Below are 20908 nucleotides of genomic sequence, written 5' to 3'. Positions count from 1 at the left end.
TGTAAGCAACAAATTTTATAAATCTGTCTGCTGTTGTCTGTTATGGCTGTTGCCCAGAGGTAGTTTGCAAAGTATCTGGGATAACACGGCCTGCGGAAGCTAAGCCACAAGCCCTTAAGCCCTTGCAATCATTCAGTGTCAGAAACTGACAAACATCACTCTAGGCTTTGTACCATTTCCTCCTGTAAGCTACTATGAAGTCTACACTCTTCATCTGACAACTCCATAAGCACTGAAAAAGGAATGGTGGTTTTACTGTCTCATCAGAATCATGGATAATTTGTGTAACAGAAATAAAATTATAAAATTCCACATATATCATAACTGAAAAGAAAATTAACTTCTAGGAAATGCAAGGTATCGCAAGAATATCTTTCATGAACAATGGAGCAATACACTGGCATGACAAAAAAGTCATGCCATTGTCAATTCATATTTTCACATGTTAAAGAAAGATTCTTAGTCTATGCCATTAAATGAATACACCTAAAGCACGGAAGTACTTCTGATTTTGTTTATGTAGGGCAACTTTCTGATCTTCCATGCAAAAGTAGTTATTTTTCTCCACGTAAGTATCTGATCATTATCTATGTGAGCACCCACAGCATGCTGTGATCCCATCAGAGCTACATTCAGGAAGAGAAGCACATACACTGTGCGTGGGCGGCTGTTCTACTAGGACAACTGCCTTGTGTAAGGAACACAGGTGACACTATTTTTCTGCTCTTAAGCCTTAGATGTGGAAAGAAAGGAAATGAAGTATGAACTTTCAACCAGGCAACTGTGTCAACCTCCTTTGTACCAAGGCAAAGCAGTGGAACAACACATGACTACAGGAATTAGAGAGCTCCTGCCTGCTGGACAGGGTTGGCAACAATTTGACCTCAAAGAAGTAACGCCCATGTTTGGCCTGCTCTTGCTGCAGTAGGCCAAATCTACCTCTCTCAGACAGAGGATTATATGCCAGGATTACATGCCATTTTATAGCTCTGAAAGAGCCTCTAGTGCATTTCATAACTACAGTAGTAGTCATCCTAGGGTGCTGGCCAACTTTTACTGATGTGATTATCTATGCAATGCCTTATATGATTTTAATTGATACAGGTAGGTTTGGCATCTCATTCCTAACTAATTCACGTTAGTGAACAGCTGCTGCATTTCATCCCAGAAGTTTCTTATTTACCCAGTTTAAATTCAGTAAAAGACTATGAGGTCTCTCAGGAGAGAGAAACAATTTCACTGTTCTAAGTCACTTTAATGCATGATCCATAAACTGAACAAGGCTAATCCCCAACACACATGTAATGCCAAAAGAAGTTAACTCCATAATCACAGAACCATAGAACGGCTCGGGTTGGAAGGGACCTTAAATATCATCTAGTTCCAATCCCCTTGCCATGGGCAGGTCAGGGACACCTTGAAGAGCTTTAATAAAGAACAAACTTTCAGGGCAGTACTAAGAAGGAAAAGAGAAGAATAGTACCGATCTCTGACTCCCTCAATAAAACAGAGGATTATGCAACTCAGCTGTTCAGCTGATGTAGTCTTGCATATGACAGGCAGTTTTTTGTTTTGCTTTGGTTGTGCAAAAACCTGCTTATCCTGATTCTTGATTTCTGTTGTAAACATATCCCATTTCATCAGCCTTCCTTCTCAAGTTCTACCTCAGCAATGTTACAGACCATGCTGAAATAATGAATGTTGCTGTATTAGTCCATGGTCAGCACATGTAAGCTTCTGTTATGTCAAAATGGAAAAAATGAGTTTGTTTATGATGCCTCATAATGGTGGAAAGGTCCCTCTTTATTTCTATCCATCTTGTTTATACCTCCTTATGACAGCAGAAAAGAGAGGGAAGAAAACTACATTCCTGCCGTTTTAACTGGCTTTTATGTCTGGTTAATGTAATGTTGAGTATTTCCAACTCACAGTTAAAATTGAAAAGCATGCTCAAATCTAGCACAGCTCAGTTTTTTAAGTCTTCAAAGCAGTTATAAAGAGAACAGCAAATGGAACCATAGCAGCTTTCACAAGCTCAAGACTCACATCAGTTTGTGACATCAGCTTTCAAAGTAGGAAGCAGAAAGCATACTGCTGTCTGCTTGCTTGTAGCTATCTTTTTACCTTTTCAGGAAATTTCTTAATGTTTGCACAGCACTAAAAGTTATTCTATTTTTTTTAAACAGATATAAAACCAGCCTGATAGAATCATAGAATCATCAAGGTTTGAAAAGACCTCCAAGATCGTCTGGTCCAACCATCCCCCTACCACCAATGTCACCCACTAAACCATGTCCCTAAGCACCACGTCCAACCTTTCCTTGAACACCCCCAGGGACGGTGACTCCACCACCTCCCTGGGCACCCTGTTCCAACGCCTGACTGCTCTTTCTGAGAAGAAATGTCTCCTCATTTCCAACCTGAACCTCCCCCAGTGCAACTTGAGGCCATTCCCTCTTGTCCTATCACTAGTTATCTGTGAGAAGAGGCTGACCCCCAGCTCCCCACAGCTTCCTTTCAGGTAGCTGTAGAGAGCAATAAGGCCTCCCCTGAGCCTCCTCTTCTCCAGACTAAACAACGCCAGTTCCCTCAGCCGCTCCTCATAGGACTTGTGTTCCAGGCCTTCACCAACTTTGTTGCCCTTCTCTGGACACGCTCCAGGGCCTCAATGTCCTTCTTGTAGTGAGGGGCCCAAAACTGAACACAGTCCTTGACGTGCAGCCTCACCAGAGCTGAGTACAGGGGGATGATCGCCTCCCTGGTCCTGCTGGCTACACTATTCATGATACTAGCCAGGATCCTTTTTCTCTGCACACCTTTCCACAGCTTTGATATTGTGAAAGAAATATTATACACCAGTTATTCCAGTACTAGAGGTATAAAACTTTGGTAAAAAGTTGAATAATTAAAGACAGCCAACAAAGAAAAAGGAAGATTTGAAATCTGTGATAAAACAGATTGTACCTCCTGGACCGATCTGCTCTGGTCCTCACTGCTTTCCAGGTATTTGCAGAGTTTTCGCAGTGAAGCAGAAACGTGCACTCGTGATTCTGTTTGGCTGCTGTAACTCATAAAGGACAGAACAAGTCCTACTCCCAAAATACATCCGGTGCTTAAAGAGAAGGAAAAAAAAAAACAAACATATATATGTATGTATACATAATATGTATATTAGCCATACCTTTGCTGCTCTGAACACCTTTTTCCACAACATTAAACTTGAGGGCCCTCTCCCCACCACTCTCTTTCACTTGGCCATCTTGTTTGTGATCTACATAAAATTAATATTTAAGCACACTTCATCTGTGTGGTATCTCAGATTTCCCAACGTGTTCTAGGTGTTTCACTGCCAGTATATCAGACACTCAGCACTGCTCTCTGTCATGACCCATCTTTGAATCCATTGTCACTTATCTCAGTAAGGTAACCTGGCAATGTACAGTGCATGACACTATCATGCCACGGAATGAAAGAATTCATTAATTAATCATGAAATAAAATAAAAGTTTTATATTTTAGGATGAAGCAAAACTGACATTTTTTAAGGGCTAAATCCTATTATTAAGGTCTGTGGAGTTTAACAGGTTTCTGAAGGTACAATAAAGAAAAGTCTGATGATGGTTTTGATTGAAAATGCCTGATATCCAAATCAGTTACTGACCTTGCGAAAAACTCCATAAAAAGTCAAATGCTCTGCCCAGCAATGTAAAGGAAGATTACTATGCATTTCAAGTTTCATAATAATCTGCTTTTTACTACATCTTTACTCAACATGTAAGCTTTAACATTTATCAATTACTCCATACTTCTCCAATATTTATTCTTGCAGATGCAAGCTAATTCTACCTGGTAACAAATTTATACAAAAAGACACATCTGCAATGATCTTGTAGAATTCATCCTTAATATACGAAATGGCAAGGCAAACCAGAAAATGCTACTGCTCCCCATGATTCTCGAAAGCTTTGCACAAGCAAATCCTTCAAACAACAGCATTAGGTCAATTTTCACTGCAACATGTTTTTCTTTGGAGAAGAGACAGCTGTCCAATACAGGGGCTGTATGTATTGTTACGTTTGTTACCTATATGCTGTACTGCTATAATTGGAAACCTCGCTTGGATTTCCCTCCAACCCCCACAACATGAAGGTTGATGTGAGAAAATCCATTCAATATGATCTACATGAATAAAAGGAAAAGTTAACAGTCATGAATGAACTTGCTTGCTGAACCTTCTATTTGCCTCTATATAAAATAGGTTTGGAAAGAAAAATGAGCTGTTATATGGCTTCCATAATAAATAACTTTGACAAAACCTAGTAGCATAAAGAATTAAGTGTCTAAAGGTAATTCATCATGCATATTTTCCATACATGTTTACACGGAAATATCAGTGTATTTTTTAAACATCCTTATTTCTGTTTGTGTCTAACATACGAGCAGATTAATGGTCTGCTCCCAGATCTCTCAATAATGTCTGAGTGCCTACCATTTAGAATCAGGAGCAACTGCAGTCCCTAAGGTTCTGCAATCTCTGAAACTCAGTTTCACACAAAAATTGAAGATGCATCATATTAACATACGCTTAACCATTTGAAATGATTTGAAATGTTTTTCTGCTCTAAAAGATTATGAATATCATCGTTATTTTCTACCGTGTGGTTTAAGACACTTAAGAGTAGTGATTTATAAGCATTATTCCCACAACAACCTTTTCCAGAAAAAAAACTTTTTAGAGTATTTTATGTAATTTAACACAGACTTAACACAGATTCTTACAGATCCTAAGTGGACTCCCACCATGCTAAATCACTGGCTCAGGGAAAAACATTCTTATTGCTTAGTATTTATTGAAAACAGGTCTGTTTACTTTATTCCTGTCACCCATAAAAAAAGAGAAAATTCTCCTAAATAGAACAAAGAAAATAATATATATAAACAACATTCCTATCAAGACTGACATGATCAGTGAAGCGTGGTTGCGTGAGATCCAGACCGTGTAGTACACACATTGATAAGCTTCTTTATTTGCCAAAAAGTCAAGACAGGATTGAAAAAAAAAAAAAAAAGCCTCTTTCTCAGTAATGTCCTCCAATGCGTGAGATGTCTCACTTAACACCCTGGAGAAGCATATTATTCAGTAGACATGCATGTTTTCTGAAACAATCAGGAGGTATGCCACATCTCAAAAATTTACTGTAGAGCCCGAGCATCCCCCTGACATTCGCAGGCATTTCTGCAACCAGGGTGGGCGAGTGGAAGGCACACAGGGAAGGGCACAGGGTGGGGGGCTCGCTCTATGCCAGATGTCAGTGTGACACAAGACTGCCTGCGACATTGCAGCGGCAGGGCAGGGATGCAGAAACCTTGTCTGCACCGTGGCAGGATGACGAATTGGCCCCAGGAGTCTGTCACCTCTCCAGAGCCCTACTGAACATAACTGACCTCAGAGCAGCCACAGGAGAGGAGAAGATTAGTGCTGGCATTTAGAAAAAAGGGAAATCTGCCCTCCCTCATTTTTACAACAAAAACTCTCAAAAAGCTTGCAATTAAACAAACAAACAAAAAAAGGTATCACCAGTTGAGTATGGGTGAAGTGGTCAATGTAAGGCGTATGTCCTGTGGTCCCCTTTGCTTATCATCCTGCTGGAGAGGCTCTTGCTTTAGAACAGCAGTTTAAAAGTTGACAAATGCCAAGCTTGGACAAAAGTCTTCCACATTTACAGCACTGCCCAGTGGTGTGTGGCAGGAGGCTGGGCACGGTCTGAGGCACAAGAGGCTCAGGCTAAAGGTGAGGAGAAGCCTTTTCCCCACCAGGACAGCCCGGCTGTGGAGGCGGGGCCCAGGCAGGTCGGGACTCTGTGGCCTGGGGGTTTTGCGCCCTGACAGTGTAAAGCCTTGGGTAATGTAGTACAACACCAAAGCTGAGCCTGTTTCAGGGAGGGATGTGGACCTCCCAAGGTCCTTGCCAGCCTGCATGAGTCCATGATTCTAGGGAAGTATTCAGAACAGGCTGTTTCCTTACCATATTGTTATACTCCTCTCTGTAGAATTTAGGAAAAAAAGCTTGAATGAAAACAACGGAACTGAAGAAAACCCCAAAGCATCATCAGGAATGAAAGAAACTCACTTGTACTCCAGACTGGAGTCAAAGCAACACTCCTCCAGCGCATCCAGGGATTTCATTAGAAGTAAGTTCATCTGCTGACCAGGTACCTCACTACGAAAACAAAACAAAAAAGAAACTGAAAAAAATTCAAAACACAGCTCTGCTCTTCAAATCACATAGGACATTAAACCTCCTGATAAGACTGAATACACCACTAAATACTGTTCTTTTCTTGCTGTAACAGGTTCTTACACTGGCCTGTAAGCAGTGACTTTATGACTGGCCATTTGTGTCACTTTCATATGAATGTACCTATGTAATTATGCAAATAATACAAAAACTTATTCAGATCTTAACTGGCACCTATTTTTTGTACAACACCCAAAAAGAAATCAAGCATTCTGTCTCCATATAGGTAACTCACATGATGCAAGTGGACACTATCCAGTGTGCAGAACACCACTTAGAAAGGAGCAAGTGAGAATTGTGAATTATTTTACAATTAAGTTTCCCAGGGCATCTAGTCCTCTTTAAAGACATGTAAGCAGTCAAATTCCAGGTTGCACATGCACTATAGGGTATCATGAAAATTAATCAATCACCCTGAAGAAATGGCAAAATATATAGAACATAACACAGAGGGGGAAAAAGGCTATTGTAATAAAAGACACCTTGTAAAAAATTCGCAAAACACCTCAAGAATCATTTGCCTATGACTTGTAAACACTTTATTCCCTAAACCATAGAAGCCACTTGCAGGAATAAAGTGGTAAGTTATTTGCACACCTACATTACATGCAGTAATTCTTACCTGACTTTTTCTTCACACAAACGTGAGATGAACATCCCCAAAGCAAGGCCGATGTGGATTTGAACAGCCTGAGACTCATCAGCATTTGGCTTCCCAGGTAACCTGGCAGTCAGCATACTCAGGACTTCCTCAACCTTCTCCTTGCATGATACAATGATAACCGGCACCAGGAGAGACAAAGCAGTGGCTGCACAGGAACGAGCTATAGCACTAGCAGTATTTTCACCAGAATAGGATTTCTAGAAAAATATTTTTAAAAGATTTGTTTTTTTCCTTTTCCTCTTTGGAAAGGATATAAAACTCATTTCCTGGTAGAAACATTCAGCAACTCATGAATTTAAAATAAATACCTATACAGCAAATGGCAGCACAGTTATTGCAATCTGGCAATGAACAGTATTTTATAGCATTGCCAATTGTACCTTTTTTCTTTGCCTTACCCTGCAGGCTGTTTATACTTATTGTAATTGCATAGGTAATTAAACTAGTGAAATTGAATATAACTTCAAAGTATAAATGAGATTGCAAAATATGGAGTTGTAAACAAAGGATAAAACAGGCGAAAACTGGAATTTAATAACTATACTACACATGAGTAAGCTCATCTGTGTAAGTCTTCAGCTTCCGTGCTAAAATATTCAGGAGTGTGATCAGAAGGGCAAACAGAAACCAGCCACAATGTCAAGGTAATTGCATAATTATAACACATCGTGAATTTAGTGAGCTGGAAAATGCACTTCTTTAGAAGCATCATACCTAGAATGAATAAACATGAGATCTTGCAAGATTACCAGCAGAGATGCTTTCTAGAAGAAAGATCCCTTACAAAGTTTTTTAATTTATTTCCATTTTAAAACAGCCTAATCTACATTTATCTTCTTGGATGTAAAGCTCTGAAAAGATGAAAAATCCCATCAGGATGCAATGTACTCTGCAGGGCCATGATTTCCATTGTGTGCCTTAGAATTCTACAAGCACAATATTTTTTGGATTTATTTACTTTTTAAACAGAATGGCGTTTAGAAATGAAATATGAACCATGTCACGCTGTTCCATCTCACAAATACCTTTTTTAAACAACATTGTTTCCAAAGACAGAAGTCATAAAAGAAAAAAATCAGCAAAAACTGCTAAAGCCAACCAAGTGCTTGAATCTCCTTGCATCCAGCCAGTCTAGCATTTATTTAACGCTCCATTTGATTTAGCGATTTGATTTTGGAGATGCCAACATCTCATTGACTGGACTAAAGGCAGTTCATGAATGCATTTAATAAAGTTGAGGTTCGAAAACATCATGATACTTCTTGTTCTTGTAGGACAAATACCCCTTTCTGTATCCACAACACAAAAAATTTCCAACCTGGTCATCTTGACCACAGTCAAGAGTTAGCAATACCTATTCTTTAAAATCTATAACAAGCTTTCAGGACCATCTCCAGGTCCTATTTAACAACTGCCTGATACTTCTATTGCTTGAGAATTTCAGGCCAGTTATCACACAGAAAGCACTTATGACAATTTGTACTAGTCCTCAGGGGTTCAAGAAGTACTGTAAAATGGGAATCGGTGGCTCTGTAACTATTAGATTTTGAGAAAGTCTAAACTTCAGAGCCCTATGGCATACTCTCAGAATCACTCAAGAATTTGATATTGTTGTATGAGGAAAGTCTGTTCCAGTTAGAAGGTTGTTTTGTAGAATATTCTGTTGTTGGTTTTTTTTTTGTTTGTTTGTTTGTCTTTTAAAAATTCCTTCATTTATGGGGTATTATCTTCTCATATAATTTTTATTACCTTGGTAATTAGGACAAAAAAACAAGGCAAAAGTAACGAAAGGAAAGGAAAAAAAATATCCTTCTATATTACAACTACTACTGGGCAAACAGAAACAGAGAACTCCAGACTAAGAATTTGAAGTATAAAATACAGATATATGCTCCCGTCTTTAATACCATAGCACATACCTGGTAGAACCATGGGAACACTTGTCCTTTAGGCTGATAGCGGCTATTCACAATACTAAAGATGGTCTCTATAACCATATAAATCCACTGTTGTGTGGGAAGAAATCAGGTTCAGTCTGCAAAAATCAAACCCAAATATTGTTATTTTTTTAATATTGTTATTTTTTCTTAAATCAGGCTCTACCCGAATAGAAGTTCAGCAGCTGATGTTCCACCTATGATCCATCCAGAATGAGATCCTACTATCCATAGGCACAGGAAGTAGCATGTTTATTTGACAACTCTGACCCTCCAGACACTACTTTCGATCAGATTATTCAGTTAAAGAAAATGATACCTGTCAGAGAGCCTCACAACAACAGCAGGAAAAACAAAACAAAACATGTTCCATTCACAACTCTGAACTCTTTAATCTTTTTAGTAAGTTACAGCTTTTATGAATCCTCTTGGCCCAAAATATAAATTTAATGTAGGCACGGAAACTAAGCATGATTATCTGAGTAACTATAGTTTGGTTGCGAAGTAAAACACTTGCCAAGGATATCTAGGCTAAGTATTTTAATCTATTGAAAGCTGACAGGAAAATCTAAATTCTAGTGAAGTAGCTACCACATAGAAGCTGACAAAAGGCATTTAAAAAACAAGACTATTTCTCCCCACACAATCTTTTACAGGTTTGGCCAATAATAACAGGCATTAGAAAACATGCCTTATGCCGCTCCTCATGTGTAAAAACAATCAGCAACCTCAACTCATCCTGTCACAAAAAAACATAACTCATAAATAATGCATAGTTCCACTGCTGCTACCAAAAGATGGCACCTTACAGTTACTGTAACGTTATGAGACACTGTGCTGATGCAAAAACAGTGAGTACGTTTACTATGCCACCTTAAAACATTCTGATGCATCCGATTAAAAGGTAACGAAAGAAACTGGCTGTGCTTCAGTGTTCACTACATGTCTATGTGATCTGTCAAAGCCAGCGTGTTTCTTGTGAGAAGGTGCCTACTTTCTCTGACTGAAATCACCAAGCTACTTTTGTATGGATCACACAGCAATTACTAGATGACATCACTGAACAGGGTGAAATTAGACCTTCAAAGTGGGAAGGACTTCATAACCTCTTACCATCCCCTCAAACACACCTGGTGATATTGCTTCCTCACATTCCACTAAGAATTTCTTTCCCAGATTGACTTACCTCAGGCATCCCTTCAGTGTCTGAGGAAAGGTTGCTTTCGTATTTGGCTACAGCAACTGCAAGACCAGTTAAGGCTAAAATAGAGTTTCCTTTCACCACTGGGCTGTCTCTGGACAGAAAAAGACAAAGAACAATCACGAGGCATGACAGACATGCCGGCAGCAAAACATGCGTCTCAATAAAGGCAAGTTATGCTACAAGTGGAAGCACTTGCTCCTGGCAACTTTACTGGGCTATCTTCTATGTATAGCCTACCATACACAAACAGATACATAAACAAAAGCCCTTTTAGCTGCCACTAAACGAAGTGCTGCCATCTTGCAGAGCATGTGCACTCACAGAAATGCATCAATTGATCTTATCTTGTACCATCTCTAGACAGGATAACAAAAAAGCTCTCCAAGTAGAGGCTGCTAGGCAGGCCAGGTGTCACTTCACGATAGCATCTGTTTGGGAGTTTTAGTGGAGAAGCCATCACTGAAATCTCTGTTCAAACTTTTTTTTTAATTATTTTTTCTTATTACTTCCCTATGTTATGAAACAATCATATCATGGAAAATAACTGGTTTCAAAGAGTAATGACTTTGACCGCAGTGCAAACCTTTACTTTTCCCTGAAAGGAACTCAAGAAAAATAATCTGCCACCTGGGCATAAGATAGAGAATATAACTATGTTCAGTTTCATGAAAAGAAAGATGCCCATTTCCCATAATTCCCAGAAAAACATGTCACAATATAATCCTGCTAGAGCCATCTTAGGTGTTTTACAATAATAGCAACTGACCGATACTACTGTAGGAGACCACTGACGACAGCCTTACACTAGACCAATACGTGGTGTATTACACTTTCTGCATTAGTCCTGCATTTCTGGAAACTTTCTCGTCTGTTGCTATAAGTACACACTTCCAAAATTAGGCATTTGCTTCCAGATCTAAAGATTTCATTTTCACAACAAAAATACGCTGTAGGTTTTTTTTTTTTTTTAAAGACACATATCTCATTGGAATGTCATTGACCTTTCCTGTTTCAAACGCTAAAGGTATATCATTTCAGATAAGAGAACTACAAATAATTAAAATCAGGTGCTTAGTTAACTTCTTTGAAATCTCCCCCTATCTCTTGCCTTAAGTCATTTCCTAATTTATGCTACAGTCTTTTTTTTTGTTATTATCAGCTTCTAAGAGGCTACACTTCGTAACGTACCTCATACTGAGAGGAATTTCTGAATCTATACATTCATGAAAGCTGGATGCTGTAAATTTAATGGGGGTAAAAAACATCATACTAACAACAAATCCTAGGAAGAAAAGCAGCAGTGCCTTATTCTTTAATGAAAATATGGAACAAATTAAGTATTTTCTTAGAAGAAAGTCAGTAAACAAAAGAAGTTCTTTCTAGAGACATGGCCTATGCACAAGAAATCCTTCTCCTGTTACCTAAAGAAAATGCACCACTTCCAAATCTGCAAAATGCTACCACCTCAACTAGTTTTGCTAATGAACTTTTATAACCAAAATCGTAATTTTCACTCTGAGACACAGAATATACTTTGATTTTTATATGTTTAATTTATTAATAATTGTAAATATATAATAAGTACTAAATAACATAATTATTATTTTATTCCTCCTTTATCTCTTGCTGCTACATTACCTTAACACAGGTATTTATTGAGTAGCTAAAATATCAAACAGATCTCCCAATTTCATCCCTCCTTAGCTGAATCCTTTCAAGATGGGCTGATATACAAGAAAATTGAGCAGCTGGAAATATCTGAACAATAGTAAGTTAAAAAAGGCAAAAGAGTTCAAACCTTTATGGAAAGTCTTGATTAAAATATCCAGAGCCTTCAGCTCACAGAAGCATGCCAAAGTAACCTTTTCTTCATTTACAAGAATACACTGAAATGGTCTATGAGTTTTCACTGTAACTCTTCCACTGATGACATTTTAACGATTTATAAGCACTTGATGTTCTGAGAAATAATTGCTTTTAATGCTTTTCCTTAACCTGGTGCAAGTGGCCAATTTCAGGCTAACCAAGGGCAAAGCATAAGATGAAAGCTGCCAGCAGAGAGTGATAGGAGAAAGTCAAGCTACCATATGAAGGAAGGTTAAGACACTTATTCCTGCCTGAAAGCCAGGTGCCAATTCTAACAGCAAATTAACAAGCTTGTTACAATCTGAAAACATGTACTTACTTGTCTTTGTGGGCTTCCAGGCACAGGGAAGTCACCTTAACAGAAACTGGGATAGTTTTGAAAGGCCACTGGTCCACTACAGACCAGCCAATTTCTATAGATACACAAAGCAATTTGAGGCAAACACAGTTTGCTGTTTAAAAAAGAAGAGACTACAGTACTATACAGTCTTTACTCAAAATATTACCCAACAGCCTTTCTAATAGACATAGGCAGTGGTAAAATGTTCAAATAACAAAGTGAGGATGAGTTCCTTTGTTGAGCAGCAGTCATGTGAAAACATGAAATTGATAGATAAACTGTTGTGGGAAGTATTTTGCATCATCTGCCACAAAAGAGAACTCATTCTCATCTGTGACAAATAAATAGTTCTTACTTTGAAGCACCTTTGATGACATCAGTCAACATATCTCTGACCCTGCAACAGAAACAGCATGAATTTAAACCACATTGTTATATTACAGCAAGAGTTCAGCTGATTTCCTTTTGTGCCTTACATGTGCCCGTTCTAGGTCAACAGTTATCTCAAATTGCTATTAGAAGGCTTTACACAAATTAATCTCAGGTATTAAAACTATAGAAGTGCTCAACTAACACTCAATGTTCCTTCATACTAATTTGCACTACCACTGCTTTGTAAATGGCCCTTATTTGACTTCATACTTTTTGCAAAATGCAGGTTTATTCAACAGCCATAAATCTATTCTTTGCACTGTTACACATAGGCATCCAAATCACCACGCTGTCTTGGCATAATAAAATGAGAACGTTTTACAATGGACAACTGTAACAATTCACACAACACTTGTCATTCTCCTGGAAACAACTATGGACAGTTATGCTATTAAGGACTGTAGAAAACTGAATCCATTTAAACGAAAGCAAAAGGAGTAGTTGCAATTTCTTACATATGACTGTACTTAATTTATAATAGGCTACTTGTCTGCATTTGTTTAGTTTTACATTCATATCCAGACAGAAGCAAAGATGCAGTGAATCTTCTACCTAGTCAGATTTTGGTGAGGAAAGAGATCTTGTACACCACAACATACAATACCTATCCATAAATCCTAGCCATGACTGTCACCCTACACAAAAAGATACCTTCCAAACACAGTTCCACAACACATTGTTAGTCTAAGTCTAAGAATTCATGCCTCATAAAACAGATTCATATCCACCAAGATACATGTTATTCAGGCTTTAAAAGAAATTCAGTCAGGGTTTCCATCTAAGTATGCTGTTTCAAACCCACTTAGTCTGGAAACACTGACATCAACTTGACAAATATCAATGCAGAATTACATAGTACTTACACAATAAAGCATTAATACTAAAGCCTACACCTTCTGCCCCCCCACTTGCCATTACAAGTCGTAAAGAGCAGGCAGGCAATTCCTTACCAGAGCCATGCTGTAAACTGCTTGTACTGTACATCTTCAGGATCCTCTTTTCCCTGCTTTAACTCCATCTCCAGCTTTGCTTGTCTCCCCTGCAGAATCACAGCATAAGTCAGAAGTAGACCTTACATGGACAATCAGTGTTAAGATTTTTTCAGGGAATGCTTGGGTAACAGATGTAACCTTTCCCGTGAGTGCTACTTTGTAAGTGAACCCCATTGTTCTTGATATGGGATCCCACTATAATTATATAAGAAAATAATAATAATAATAATAATAAAGAATTCTTGAGTGAGAAAAACACCTGCAGATGGCACAAATGGTCACAGATACTGAGAGATTTATGGAAAGAGACAAGCTCCCTTTGGGAGTGGAGAGTGTACAACAAGCAGGGAATGAAATACAGAAGCCTAGCACCTAAAATGGGTTCTGAGAGCAAAAAATTACTTTCTTGATTCACTACTTAAAAAATAATTCCTCATCCTTTTCCTTCTTATGATCTCAGCCTCCTTCTACTACAGTTTCTTCTGTACCTCAAAGGAGATGATGTGGATTCTGGCCAGGTGTTATCTAAACCTGTTAAGCAGCTTTGCCTTATGCTCATTCTCAAACCTTGAGACAACTACAGCTCAGTTTGTTTGGGTTATCAGTTGCTGCTCTTTAGTTGGATATTAAGCCTTAAGTGAAAAACAGAAACATAAGCTGTGTTTCATAAAAACCTGAGAACAAAAGATTGTCAATCCTCCAAATACAAATGTCACTCAGGAGGTGATTCTCCACTCCCAGAGACTAAAGCAACAGGTATGATACAATGACTATAGAGACAGCTGCATAAAAATTATGCCCTGCTGTCAGAAGCATAACCTTCAATGAGAAATTCCTTGGCTTTACAGTATGTTTAAATCTATTGCAATACTCCCAAAAAAGTAAACACTGGCTTAAGTTCAGGACTAAATCTAGAACTGTAGGATTATCATGAAGTTGAGTTCCCAAACATGCTGAACACGCAAATTGGCACAAGTGCTTAAGCATTTGAGTAGACATACTAAAGACAGGAGAACTTCCAGATGTCCAAAAGGAAAAAATCCTCAAACAAGTACTTTGGTGAACTGTTTAGAGTATGCCTGGATAACCCAGCACAGACTCTACAAACCTCTGCCTCCAAACAGTAGAAAATGTTACTGTATACCTGCTCAGCAATACTGAGTTATGTACTATTCAGCTTATACTATAGTGTCTTTAGGCCACCTCATACAAAATGTAGTATAGAAGTACAAGGAACAGAATAAAGATACTGGGTACCTGTTTTTTAAAAAAAAAAAAAACAAACACAAAGCAAAACATTTAAAAAAAAGCGACAATTGCCTGCTCTGTGGTTAAGATCTAAAATTACTATTTGAAAAGCAACTGCCTGCGTTGTAATGGGGCTCAGTTTAGAATCTGATGTTTGCTGATGTCCAAGGTAAAATTTCTTCTAATAAACATTACAGAAGCATATGTTTTACTGCATAGCAAAGGAACAGTCAAAGCTTCTCTGTTTTGCTCAGCAAGCTGAGCTGCTCATACTGAAAAAAACTGATGTGACCTGGAAACATAAACAGTATAAAACAGTACAAAGGGAGACTTCTATAAGGGAGCAATTTGTCACTAGTTTTTACATCATTTTTTACTGAAAAAAAAAAAAAAAAGACACAACATTGCTCTATCTACCAGGCCAGCTAACCTAACTAAAGAGTTTTAAGGTATTTCCTGTATTTCCTATCATTAGATCGGTTGGAAAAATCAGCGATGAGTCGTTACAATATGATAACATTGCATGCTGAATAAGAGAAGTTACATTCAACTAATGATTTCTCAATAGCTTCTGATCATTTTGTGGTACCATTATTGGAAAATTCCTATCCGAAATAATAGAACAGAAGCCTAGACAAAATTTCACATTCGAAAAAGTCACCTGCAATTGGAACTGACCTTAGTGGAACTTCACATAGGAAAAAGGCTGCAAGAACCAGAACTATGAGCAGAAATTGTATTTGTACAAAGCATCTCAGACTGTGCTGCCTGAAAACTCGAATTATATTTTCTTTTCATAACTTGTATTAAACACATTAAGCTTTACTTTTAAATTTTTGTTACCTGCACTGATGATTGAAGCTCTTGCTCTTAGAAATGAAAATCCATACAGCTTGAATGAGGATTAGTATGCACAGTACTATGTACCTCAGAATTACCTGTAGGACTGCATTGTAGGTTCGACTCATGAATCCTAACCAGGACTGTGGCAGCAGTATAGAGCGATGCCATTCAGAAGGTTGAATGTTAACCTGTACAACACACCAGAAAGGGTAGAATTGGTTACAGTAAGTCTAACATACACTGAATGCATGTTTTCCAACCTGTGGTTTGCAAGCAATATTTTGGTAATGCCCAATGGACATTATACATGACTGTACGAAATAAAAACTGTTCGCATATTTTATTCTCCTTCCTGGTTTTACCCGCATCAAGTTGCTTTGCAACTTCATTACCCAGGCCAGCCAAAACTATTTGTTTCAGATAGATCACTAGATAATTGATCCCAGAGAGAGCACTGGAATTGCACATGACAATAAGCACAACACTGTGGTAGCACTGATAGACAAAAATTCATACATAACAAGGATAACAGAGCAGTTTATGCTTGTGATCACTCCTGTAAATCTTAGTTGCTTCTAAAAGTTTTGAACAGATGTGTATAATAAATGCATTTAGATGACAACCTAAATATTGGGGAGATTACTGAAAAGGAATCAGTATAAATAACTGGGGTAGGTATAATTATGTCCACGTACAAAATACAAACTTCCTTTAAGGAAAATAATTGTTAAAAATAATAATAAACAAAGGAATTGTAAAGTTTCTTTCTAGGAAACGCCATTTTAGAATTAACTGGAGGAAAACAACACTATCTCAAGGACAGCTTAGATAAATACACAACAGCTCTCCCTGCCTACCTCCAAATCTCACACAGATATGACAGCTTCTGCTTCACAAAAAGAGAATGACTCAAACAGTGAGCTGTACAATCTCATGTGTGTGCACAGTTCATGGGAACCCAAGGTTGTTCTCTCCAATATGTATTATAACAAACAGTGACTTGAAGACATTTTCAGAGCATGTTGAAAAACAAAAATGAGTTGGGTAATCTCAGTAAGAAACTATTTTCTAGCCACTTGTAGCTTAATAACTACAGTAGTAGATTAAACAGAATGGGCCACAAATTCAAAGCCACAAAAAAACAGTTTTTCCAGACCTCAGGTATGTGATGTATGCACCTTCTCTGCCAGTTTGCGCATCATGCAATTTATAAATCAAACTACATTAATTCACAAAAATGTGCATCAAAACAAATAAATTAGCATAGTCTTTTTTTCCTTTCTCACTGTTTTAATTGCAGCAACTTTTTATTAAAATAAAATAGGAGTTAAGGTGTCCTCACCTTTTAAATAGCCATGCTTTCAAAGCCACAAAAAAAAAAACCAAAACACTCTATAACAGAAGCAATGGTGCTGCAATGTTGTCTCCTTGTATTCTTCAGTGGGAATACAGAATTGATTTTTGTTGATACTGCCCAATTATTTCTACCGTCTGCCTCTACCAAGAAGATGAAAAAAAGTCATCACAATCATCATCAATCCACTGGAAACAAGTTATTTAACCTCAGCAGTTTCCTGGGTAACAAGTTTTTAATAATGGAAATGCAAACATGTCAGGCTGAGGTGAGATGGGATGGATGTATTACAGTAGTCACTGTCTAAGGTCTGCACTTTTCACTTCTAAATTAACAGTACACACTAGGCTTCCTGAGTTACAGAAAAACTCATCCTGTAGCTATGATCAAACACAGTACAAAGCCTAAAGCAAAGAACCTTCTGGGATTAAACCTGGCAAGATTACTATTCCTCCTTTTTCTTATTCTTCCTGATTTATTACGAAGACTAGCCACTGTTCAACATGTAAAACACTCCATGTCTCAAGGTATGCAAAATTCCCCTTTCTCTGCTGTGTGCTCCAGTGACCTCCTCTGTACATAACAGTCAATCAAGATAAACAAATGAACTTGCCTCACCTGTTAATTATCTCTCTATGTCTTTCTCTGTCACTTCCTCTGTTTTATGCCCCCTCATGGTCTACATAAAGCAAATAATATTACTTCTTTACATGGATCTTATAACAAAACCCAAAGGACTGTGCTAAAGCTCCATGGCCATTGTTACCATGTGAAGTTAAAATGGTTACGAGTAAGCACTAAAATCCCTACACAAGTAAATACAATCCAAAGTCAACCAAAAGAGAGGACATACTCCACCCCAAAGCCAATAGAAAAACACAGACACAGACACAGATTTCTAGGTTGGAAGAGACCTCAAGATCATCGAGTCCAACCTCCGACCTAACACTAAGTACTCCACTAAACCATATCGCTAAGCTCTACATCTAAATGTCTTTTAAAGACCTCCAGGGATGGTGACTCCACCACCTCCCTGGGCAGCCCGTTCCAATGCTTAATAACCCTTTCGGTAAAGAAGTACTTCCTAACATCCAACCTAAACCTCCCCTGTCGCAACCTTCGCCCATTCCCCCTCGTCCTGTCACCAGGCACGTGGGAGAACAGACCAACCCCCACCTCGCTACAGCCTCCTTTAAGGTAACTGTAGAGAGCGATAAGGTCGCCCCTGAGCCTCCTCTTCTCCAGGCTGAACAAGCCCAGCTCCCTCAGCCGCTCCTCGTAAGACTTGTTCTCCAGACCCCTCACCAGCTTGGTCGCCCTTCTCTGGACTCGCTCGAGCACGTCCATGTCCTTCCTGTAGCGAGGGGCCCAAAACTGAACACAGTACTCAAGGTGCGGCCTCACCAGAGCCGAGTACAGGGGCACAATCACTTCCCTAGACCTGCTGGCCACACTGCTTCTTATACAGGCCAGGATGCTGTTGGCCTTCTTGGCCACCTGAGCACACTGCTGGCTCATATTCATCTGACTATCAACCAATACTCCCAGGTCCTTCTAGGCCAGGCAGCTTTCCAGCCACTCATCTCCCAGCCTGTAGCTCTGCTTGGGGTTGTTGCGCCCCAGGTGCAGGACCCGGCACTTGGCCTTGTTGAACTTCATACAGTTGACCTCAGCCCATCGGTCCAGCCTATCCAGATCCTCCTGCAGAGCCTTCCTGCCCTCGAGCAGATCGACACACGCACTTAGCTTGGTGTCATCTGCAAACTTACTGAGGGTGCACTCCATCCCCTCATCCAGATCATCGATAAAGGTATTAAAGAGGACCGGCCCCAGTACTGAGCCCTGGGGGACACCACTAGTGACCAGCCTCCAACCAGATTTGACTCCATTCACCACAACTCTCTGGGCCCGGCTATCCAGCCAGTTTCTAACCCAGCGAAGCGTACGCCAGTCCAAGCCCCGAGCAGCCAGTTTCTTGAGGAGAATGTTGTGGGGAACGGTGTCAAAAGCCTTACTGAGGTCAAGGTAAACCACATCCACAGCCCTTCCCTCATCCACCAAGCGGGTCACTTTGTCATAGAAGGAGATCAGGTTCGTCAAGCAGGACCTGCCTTTCATAAACCCATGCTGACTGGGCCTGATCGCCTGCTTGCCCTGCAAGTGCCGCGTGATGACCCTCAAGATAACCTGCTCCATGAGCTTTCCTGGCACTGAGGTCAAACTGACAGGCCTATAGTTCCCCGGGTCTGCCCTCCGGCCCTTCTTATAGATGGGTGTCACATTGGCTAGCCGCCAGTCAACTGGGACCTCCCCCGATAGCCAGGACTGCCGATAAATGATGGAAAGCGGCTCGGCCAGCTCCTCCGCCAGTTCTTTCAGTACCCTCGGGTGCATCCCATCCGGCCCCATCGACTTGCGCACATCCAAGCTCCTTAGCAGGTCGCCAACCATTTCCTCATGAATAGCGAAGGCCACATCCTGCTCCCCATCCCCTTCCGCCATCTCAGGGCACTGGGTATCCAGAGAACAACCGGTATTGCCGCTAAAGACTGAGGCAAAGGCGGCATTAAGCACCTCAGCCTTTTCCTCATCCTTAGTAACTAGGTTTCCCCTCGCATCCAGTAAAGGATGGAGATTCTCCTGCAGAAACACCCTGCAGAACACTCCTGCAGAAACACCCTGCAGAAAAAAAAAAATCTCATATTTAAATGCCTCAATAACACCAGTCCCTTTTTATTCACACACTATTTTATTAACACTAGCCAAAATTTTATTCACGGATCCTGTCTCACCTCTGCATATCAACTTCTTCAGCAAGTTGCTGAGTAGCCCAGGCTCCAGTCAGAATTCTTTGTGTTAAGTTCCCACAGAATCTGCAGAAGCACCAATCTCACACTTCGCCTCTAGTCTGAAACTAATTTAGACTTCAGCACGAAACCAGACAAATCTAAATGCACATCTACGAAATTCATCACGTAATCTACACTTGTCCAACAGATAAAGAACAGGCCTTCAAAACACCTGAGTTGCTCCCACAGGAAAAAGAAACCTTAATGCCTGTTGTTACATTTAACATGGTCTGATCAGGAATGTATTAGCAGTACATCTTACCTAAAATTTGCAGATGTACTCAACAACCAGTGGGACTGCTGAGCAGCTGTTGAGGAATTAACTTTTTTCATAGCACTAAACATTTTATGAACATTGGGAATGAGTGGAAGACAGAAGACAGTAGAACCACAAAGCGAAGAACACTAAAGTAAAAATCATCTAATACTGAAAATAACTGGACATGATGCTAAAGATTATCACATAAACTGTGTTGACACCCCCTGTTTCAGTACAGGATACTAGCTGTTTTTACTTTTCCTCTGTCACTAAACACACAATGATAATTGCATTAAGCATTGGTTAACTAACACTAGGCAAGCATAGACAAAGCTGAGCATTAGCAAAATACAGATTCTTTTGAGAGTGCAATCTATATGTAAGAAGATAGTGTTGGGGTGGGAAAGGGAAAAACACTCAGGAGACTTCTGAACCACCTGAGTGGTTGTGAAACCCTGCCACACCTGGTCCAGGGATGTTCTTAGGAGTCAGCATAGCCATATCAGGCTGTCAAGCAGCTTTCAAGGAAGAGTTGCAGCCTGATATTTAAGGCAATGAAAAACACTTTGAACTAGGTGCTAGTAATATATTCTTGTTGAACAATGCTTAAAACCTTCAGGAC

At 39.5% G+C, this 20908-nt stretch overlaps 1 protein-coding gene across 1 annotated transcript in view; it reads right to left on the bottom strand.

Annotated features, from left to right (window-relative positions):
* Positions 1-20908, bottom strand: part of FOCAD (focadhesin) — a 116883-nt gene that overhangs the window by 18683 nt on the left and 77292 nt on the right. The window contains 9 exon segments of the mRNA XM_050716575.1: positions 2965-3112; positions 6131-6220; positions 6921-7159; positions 8882-8976; positions 8979-8997; positions 10086-10194; positions 12665-12706; positions 13692-13780; positions 15920-16012. Coding sequence (XP_050572532.1) covers positions 2965-3112; positions 6131-6220; positions 6921-7159; positions 8882-8976; positions 8979-8997; positions 10086-10194; positions 12665-12706; positions 13692-13780; positions 15920-16012 — 924 coding nt within the window.

The sequence above is a fragment of the Cygnus atratus genome, chromosome Z, assembly GCF_013377495.2.
Source record: "Cygnus atratus isolate AKBS03 ecotype Queensland, Australia chromosome Z, CAtr_DNAZoo_HiC_assembly, whole genome shotgun sequence".
In the NCBI taxonomy this organism is placed as follows: domain Eukaryota; kingdom Metazoa; phylum Chordata; class Aves; order Anseriformes; family Anatidae; genus Cygnus; species Cygnus atratus.
The sequence above is the reverse complement of the archived record's forward strand: the minus strand, read 5'-3'. Positions and strand labels throughout refer to the sequence as shown.